Source organism: Trichechus manatus, unplaced genomic scaffold (genome assembly GCF_000243295.1).
Source record: "Trichechus manatus latirostris isolate Lorelei unplaced genomic scaffold, TriManLat1.0 scaffold00057, whole genome shotgun sequence".
Taxonomy (NCBI): Eukaryota; Metazoa; Chordata; class Mammalia; order Sirenia; family Trichechidae; genus Trichechus; species Trichechus manatus.
Genome location: NW_004443993.1, coordinates 11,923,228 through 11,931,467, shown reverse-complemented (window position 1 = coordinate 11,931,467; position 8,240 = coordinate 11,923,228). Strand labels below are relative to the sequence as shown.

At 57.2% G+C, this 8,240-nt stretch overlaps 1 protein-coding gene across 1 annotated transcript in view; it reads left to right on the top strand.

Annotated features, from left to right (window-relative positions):
* S1PR4 (sphingosine-1-phosphate receptor 4) overlaps positions 1–3,178 on the top strand; it is a 23,963-nt gene extending 20,785 nt beyond the window's left edge. The window contains 4 exon segments of the mRNA XM_023733290.1: positions 277–303; positions 341–400; positions 883–1,013; positions 1,015–3,178. Coding sequence (XP_023589058.1) covers positions 277–303; positions 341–400; positions 883–1,013; positions 1,015–2,166 — 1,370 coding nt within the window. The 3' untranslated portion in view covers positions 2,167–3,178.
* Positions 3,179–8,240: the final 5,062 nt, after the last annotated feature.

The following is an 8,240-nucleotide window of genomic DNA, read 5'->3' as shown; positions in this document are numbered from 1 at the left end:
TTTCATGGGACACCTGTGCCTTTCATGGGACACCTATACTTTTCATGGGACACCTGTGCCTTTCATGGGACACCTGTGCCTTTCATGGACACCTGTGCCCCCATGGGACACCTGTACCTCATGGGGCACCTGTGCCCCCATGGGACACCTGTGCCTTTCATGGGACACCTGTACCCCCATGGGACACCTGTACCTCATGGGACACCTGTACCTCATGGGACACCTGTGCCCCCATGGGACATCTCTGCCTTTCATAGGACACCTGTATCCCCATAGAACACCTGTGCCTTTCATGGGACTCCTGTATCCCCATGGGACACCTGTGCCTTTCATGGGACAGCACGGGACATCTGGCTGGCATAGTTGGCCCCGCCGTCTCCTCCCCATGGCCAGAGGGCACTACTGTCTCAGGAAGGCTCTTGACCAAATGACCTCGGGGGTGGGGAGAGGGGCAAGGGGGCCGGCGGGGAAACTGCAGGGCCTTCTCAGGTGGCCGGAGGTCACCCCTCGGGGGCTCAGTGGGTCTGGCCGAGGGGGTGATTGTGGGGTGGGGGGAGAGGCCAGGCAGGGAAGTATCATGGTCAAAATCACACCTCTGGGCTCCTGTGCTATTTCCAACCCCCGTCCCCCAAAACCTGGCCCAGGAAGAGCATGGTGTTCCAAGCATCTTTCTAGAAGTTGGGGGGCCCACGAGAGATCTGGAGGGCGTAGCTCAGGGATGGTGGGAACCACTTCCCCTGGGTGACTCCGACAGCTGGCCCCTGCCACCTCGGGGGCTTTCGAGGACCGGAAGCGGGCAGCCGGGGCAGGGCCGGGGTCTGCAGCAGGGACTTGTCACGGCACGCTCCCGGGCCCCGCCGAGCCGACCGTTGTGTTGCTCCTCCCTGTCTCCGGCCCCACCACCACCCTGGGGGTACCTTCAGCATAACAGGAAATTTCAAACAACAGGAAACAGCCCGGGCAAGGCAGCAGCTCCACCCTGCCCGGCCCAGCCACACCGGGCCGCAATCTGCCCCGGGGCCCGCTATGAACGCCACAGGGCCCCCGGTGGCGGCCGCCGAGTCCTGCCAGCAGCTGGCAGACGAGGGGCACAGCCAGCTCATCCTGCTGCACTATAACCACTCGGGGCGCCTGGCGTGGCGCGGGGGGCCTGAGGACGGCGGCCTGGGGGCCCTGCGGGGCCTCTTCGTGGCCGTGAGTTGCCTGGTGGTGCTGGAGAACCTTCTAGTGCTCATTGCCATCACCACCCGCATGCAGTCCCGGCGCTGGGTCTTCTACTGCCTGCTCAACATCACGGTGAGCGACCTGCTCACAGGTGTGGCTTACCTGGCCAACATCTTGCTCTCGGGGGCTCACACGTTCCACCTGACGCCCACCGAGTGGTTCTTTCGGGAGGGCCTGCTCTTCACGGCCCTGGCCGCGTCCACCCTCAGCCTCCTGTTCACCGCCTTCGAGCGCTTTGCCACCATGGAGCAACTGATGGCCCAGAGCAGGGCCACCAAGAAGGGCCGGGTCTTAGGACTCATGCTCCTGTGCTGGCTGCTGGCTACGCTGCTGGGGCTGCTGCCAGTGCTCGGCTGGAACTGCGTGTGCCACTTCCAGCATTGCTCCAGTCTCCTGCCGCTCTACGCCAAGGAGTACATTTTCTTCTGTGTGACTGTCTTTGCCCTCATCCTGGCCACCATCACGATGCTCTATGGTGCCATCTTCAGGGTGGTGCGGCTCAACGGGCGCCCAACGCCACGCTCCCGCCGGCTGCTGCAGATGGTGCTCATGATCCTGGTGGCCTTCATCGTGTGCTGGGGACCGCTGTTGGGCCTGCTGCTGGCCGACATCTTCAGCTCCAACCTCTGGGCCCAGGAGTACCTGCGGGGCATGGACTGGATCCTCACGCTGGCCGTGCTGAACTCCGCCATCAACCCCGTCATCTACTCGTTCCACAGCCACGAGGTGTGCCGCGCGGTGCTGGGCTTCTTGTGCGGGGGGTGTCTGTGGCTCGGCATTCGAGGCCCCGGGGACTGCCTGGCCCGCGCCGCCGAGGCCCACTCCGAGGCCTCCACCACCGACAGCTCGCTGAGGCCCAGAGACAGCTTCCGGGGCTCACGGTCCCACAGCTTCCGCATGCGGGAGCCCCTGTCCAGCATCTCCAGCGTCAGGAGCACCTAAGGTCAAGGCGGGGGTGACAGAAGAGCCGCCAGGCGTGTGCCCATGCGGCGTCCTCTTCCGGCAGAAGAGGGGGGCCTGGGGCCTGCAGGGTTCAGGAGGGGTGCGTGAGAGAAGGGGTCAGCCGAGGCCCTGAGGCCCTCCCCGTGGCCTCCCCTGATACTGAGCAGGTTCCAGAAGCCGCCGGGAGTTCCCGTGGAGAAGGAGGGGGCTGCCCGTTGGAGTAGAGATCTCTCCGAAGGGGGCAAGTAGGTTTGCCTGCACGCTGGTGTCTGTGTGATTCTGGGGAGTCCTGGCCCCAGGCTGCAAGGGGCAGGCTGTGGGTTTGATGCCCTGGCAACAACGACATTCAATGATGGTATGATCTGCTGCAGCCTCCGTCTTATTCATGCGTGTGCGCACGCGTGCAGAGGGGCGATGCGTGGGCCTGGGAGCGGCCAGCGCGCAAGGGGGTGTAGCCCCAGCCGGAGAGCGTGGGTAGTCTGTGTGCTTGGGGGTGTGGTTGTGAGGGCAAGGGGTGAGTGGGGGGACGTGTGTGTCTGTGCATGGATGGGTACCCTCCCTAGTATGCGTTTGTGTGAGAGACAGAGAGAGGGAGAGAGAGGAGAGAGGGAGAGAGAGGCACTGGGGTGCTGTGTGTGTTTCTGACTGTGGGTGCATAGAACTAGTATCCAGGGTGTGCCTGTGTGTGCTGTGAGTGTGCGTGTGGCCTGAGTGTAACATAAACAGTATATAATATTTCTCTGCGTGTGCACAGACACTTCTGTGGGTGAGTTCTCTCGTCCGAGGGGGTGTGTGCGCATGTGTGACCACGTGTGTGTATACTGTGTGTGCAGTCCTGCATACATTGTGTGTGTGCATGGATGTGTAAATGTGTGCACAGGTGCATGCATGATTGTGTGTGCACACGCGTGCACATACGTCTGCACGTGTACTGGGCAGACATGTTTGCATGCGTGTGTGTATGTTGTCAACCACTCTCATCGTAAGTGTGTAAACGATGAGTGTGTCTGGTCGGGCCGTTGCGAAACTTCCCATGCCCACCCCTTCTCGCTCACTTCCCCTTTCCCTGCCCCTCCCCTGACCTCAGGCTGGCGGCCCCAGCTTCCTTCCCCACTCCCCAGGACCTCTACCTTGTCCGGCTGATTGTTCACCAACTAAAGCCAAACCGTCCTTGCAGGCTCTGGCCTCTGTGTCTTTCGGGGACTCAGCCTGGGGACCGGGAGAGGGGCGGCCTGGCTTGCCTGGCTCGGGGGAAATCTCCCGGCTCCTCTAGCTTTCCCTTCAGTGCGAGCCAGCTGGCCCTTCCGCATCTGTAAAATGGGCTCATGGCAGGACCTGCAGCCCGAGGTTCACGCCCAGAGCTGGTCGCCATGCTGGGCTTCCAGTGCGCCACTAAAATGTCCTGCAGTGGCGAAAACGTTCTCTGTCTGCTCTGTTTGCTCTGGCACCCACCCGCCCTGTGTGTGTGTGGCTGCTGAGCACTTGCGATGCGCCAGGGCAACAGAAGAATGGAACTTTTAACTCTCTGTAATGTGAATTAACTTACATTATTTAAATGTAAATAGCCCCATGTTGCTGTTTTTGGGTGTGTGGAGTCCATCCCGACTCATAGTGGCCACATGTGACAGAGCAGAACTGCCCCCTGGGGTTTCCAAGGCTGTAATCTTTACGGGAGCAGACTGCCGGGTCTTTCTCCAGTGGAGCTGCTGGGTGGGTTGCGACTGCCGACCCTTTGGGTAGCAGCTGAGCACTTGACTATTGCTCCACCCGAAAACCATTCCAAACTGGCTGCCGTCGAGTCAATTCTGCCTCATAGCGACCCTACAGAACAGGGTAGAACTGCCCCATAGGGTTTCCAAGGAGCGTCTGGTGGATTCAAATTACCAGTCTTGGTTAGCAGTCGAGCTCTTAACCGCTGAGCCACCGGGGCTCCTTAAATATCACCATGGGACCCCCATACTGGACGGTGCAGGTGTAAACCCTCAAAACGTGGCCACCTTTATTTAGCTGGTAGAAAGTTCTTTCTCTCCCTCCACCCAGGACCAAGCTAGTCCTCAAGGAGAAGATCCCACCTCAAACCTGGCCTTCTCTTTCTCCAATTTCTAGAGCTTTCTACAACATTCACTTTCCGAAAGCTCCCAAGAGGGATGCCGGTCCAGGCCCTACCCCAGCCTGGAGCCACTGGGGTTTCCAACAGGACTTAGGATCAGACAGGCCTGAGTCCCAGGCCCGGCTCCTTCCCCTGCCCAAGCTCCCTGGGCCTCAGTTCTCCCACCTGTGAAATGTGTGCAGTCCCTCGGTAGCGCAAACAGTTAAGAGCGCGACTACGAGCCGAGAGGTTGGCAGTTCGACCCACCCAGAGGTGCCTTGGAAGAAAAGCCTGGTGATCTGCTTCTGAAAGACCTGCACACACAGGGTCGCCATGAGTCAGAATGGACTCAAGGACACCTAACAGCAGCAACAACGAACAGGGATAAAATAGAAGAAGCCCTCTCACTCCGTCTCGTTTCAAGTGGGGAATTATGAAAATTACATATTATCTCATTACCTCCCTTTCACTGTTTCATTTTACAAATGCCGGCCAGCCTTCGGGGTGAGGGTTATGCTGTCAAGCGGAGGGGTGAGGGGGCGGGGCTTAGGGCGGGGGCCCCCTGGGCACGTGAGTGGACGCTGAGCCTCTGTTTTCACCTCTGTACAATGGGGAAATGCCGGACTGGAGATGATGTCCGTGCTGTCCAGTAGCCACTAGCCAGGTGTGAGGAGGCCCTGGCTGGCGCAAATGGCCAAGTGCTTGGCTACTAACCAGAGGCTGGCGATTCGCATCCACCCAGAGGCACCTTGGAAGAAAGGCCTGGCAATCAGCTTCCGAAAGGTGACAGCCTCGAAAACCCTCTGGAGCACAGTTCCACTCTGACACACATGGGGTCACCACGAGTTGGGGTCAACTGGATGGCAGCAACTGGCTTGGTTTCCTTTGGGTTAGTTGGGTGTAGCCATTTTAACGAAATGAAATGAAGCAGAAACTTCAGTTCCTCAGCCCCACAGGCCACATTTCAAGGGCTCAGTAGCTATTGCTTTGACCAGCGCAGGTCTAGAGCATTCCCATCGTGGCAGAAAGTTCTACTGGACAGGACAGGGCCACACTCCAAGCACTTACGTGGGGTGCCTTATAAGCCAGGATAGTTCTTAGATTTTCCGGATTCCTGTTCCCTATGTGTTTATAGGGGACAACAGCAGGCAGGGTGGGGATCTTGGTGGGATTTGGGGTGAGTGGCGTCTGGGCCACCCCAGAGCTCTCAGCCTGCATCCTGGGCCCTGTATGAGCTGGCCCCATCCCCTCATCTGCCCCGTCGGGCCTCCCATGGTCTGTTGGACTGAGAGGAACTCTGTGCTGCTTCCTCCCATCTCAGGGCCTTTGTACGGGCCTTTGTCGCCCCCACCAGAGTGGTGTGCCCAGCTGCTGCCTGCCCATCCTCTAGGTGTCAGCTGAAGCATTACCTCCTCCAGGAAGCTTCCCCTGCTTTCTCCTCCCAGGCCTCCCCAGCTGCCCATGCACCCCCTATTATGGCTCTGCCTGCCCTGCACCTTCTCTCATTTTTCTCCTAACTACTGCCTGCCCGTCCTTCAGGTCTCAGCTGAAGTATCACCTCCTCCAGGCAGCCTCCCCTGATTTCCTCTCCTCCCTAGGCCTCCTCAGGGCTCCCCCAGCTGCCTGTGTGCCCCCTCATTACGGCTCTGATCTGCCCCGGTTATGCATCCATCTCCTTCTCTGGACTGTGAGCTCCATGAGGTGGAGACTGTAGCTTTGTCTTGGTCGTCTCTGTGCTCCTGGCACGCAGCCCAGCACACAGTAGGTGCTCAATGGCCGGAGCTCTGGGAGAACTGGACCCAGCGGCACACCTGTGGCTGAGCCTCGAAAGTCTCTTTCCCGTCCTCCTTCTCCACTCAGCCTCTTCCCTGGCAGCAGCGGCGGGACTGTCAGGGGTTAACAATGACCCCTTCGCTGGCGTCTGTAACAATTGCCGCTCCTTAGCTCTGCCACAAACCATAGGCCTCGGTTTCCTTATCTGTAAAATGGGTCTTTCCATAGTCCCTGCCCTCCTGGGTTGCTATGAGGATTCGGCAAGATCAGGCACATAAAGACCCAGATGCTTAGCAAGTGTTCACGAAACGGGACGTGTGTGTGCGTGTGTGTGTGTGTTAAGGAATAATAATAACGACAAACCCTTACATATCACTTGGTCCCTGGCATTGTTCTCAGCACGTTTGTATTACTCATTAAATCCTCACGAAATCCCTATAAGATACTGTTATGGGTTGAATTGTGTCCCCGAAAAAGATATGCTGAAGCCCTAACCCCCAGTACCTGTGATCGTGACCTTGTTTGGGAATAGGGTGTTTGCAGACGGTATCAGTTAAGTTCATACTGAGCACGGTAGGTCCAGATCCCATCCGCCTGATGTCTTATGAAAAAGGGGCGCAGACTTAGGGAAAAAAAGAAGGAAGACGCCACGCGAAAGTGTCTCCTCCCCGAGGTCCCTGTCCAACGCCCCGTGACCAGAACCCCCTGCTCTGACCTCCAGCTCCAGTCGCCCTCCCACGCCCCCCCCCCCAATCAGGCAGATGCCCCCGAGCTGGAATGCCGGGCCACCAGAAGCTGGAAGAGGCAAGGGAGGGTCCTTCTCCGGAACCCTCCGAGGGAGCACGGCCCTGCCAACACCCTGAATTCCCATTTCTGGCCTCCAGAACCGTGAGACAATAAATTACTGCTGTTTAAAGCCACCCACTTTTTGGTTCTTTGTTATGATAGCCTTCAGATGCTAATGCAGGCTGTGGTTGCTGTTGGGTGCTGTCGAGCTGAATCTGACTCATAGCGACCCCCCACCCACCCAAAAAAAAACCCATTGCCATCGAGTCGATTCCAACTCATAGCGACCCTATAGGAGAGAATAGAACTGCCCCATAGGGTTTCCAAGGAGCGGCTGGTGGATTCCAACTGCCGACCTTTTGGATAGCAGCCGTGCTCTCAATCACTGCGCCTCCAGGGCTCCGATAGTGACCCAGGGGCAGATTAATCAGTAAGCAGGGCATGCACCAGCTTGCATTGAGCAAGGTACGCGGGCTTCGTTGTATTTCCTTGCTAATCTATGGTTAGCAATTTCGCATGGATTTCACCACATCTTTGAAGTGGTGGGGGGCAGGTGAAATGGTGCACTGCAGACTGGTGGGAAGGCAGACCTTGCTTATTGGCTAGTCTGGCCCTGTAGCAACCCCATGCATAACAGAACGAAACATTGCCCAGTCCTATGCCAGCCTCACAATCGTTGCTATGTTTGAGCCCATTGTTGCAGCCACTGTGTCAATCCATCTTGTTGAGGGTCTTCCTTTTTTTCGCTGACCCTCTACTTCACCAAGCAGGAATACAGGTAGGTACTGCCATTAACCCCATTTGAAAGATGGAGAAACTGAGGCACAGAGAGGTAGTCAGGTGACTAGCCTTATGGAGGTAAGAAGGGAGGTCTCAAGTCCTTTTAGGAGGCAACCATATTAGAACCTGGGCTGTCAACTGGCCGAGGGCTACAGCTGCTGACTTCTGCGCCCTCTGGCCTCAGTTTTTCCATCTGTACAACGGGTGGAGTGGCTGATAGTCATTAAGTACCACGGACCCTGAGACACTGGGTTCCTTGCGTGGCCAAGCATCTCAGTTATCTTGTGATGCTGTAACAGAAATACCATAAATGGCTGGCTTTAACAAACAGAAATTTATTTTCTCACAGTTTAGGAGGCTAGAAGTCTGAACTCAGGATGTCGGCTCTAGGGAATGCTTTCTCTGTCAGCTCTGGAGGAAGGTCCTTGCCTCTTTGAGCTTCTGCTCCTGGGCAATCTTCACGTGGCTTTGCATCTCTCTTCCCCCATCTCTGCCTCTCTCATGCTTGTTTAATCTCTTTTATATCTCAAAAGAGATTAACTTGAGACACATCCTACACTAATCCTGCCTCATTAACATAACAAAGATAACCCATTCCTAAATGGGATTATAACCACAGGCATACCCCCTTAAACCCATTGCCGCA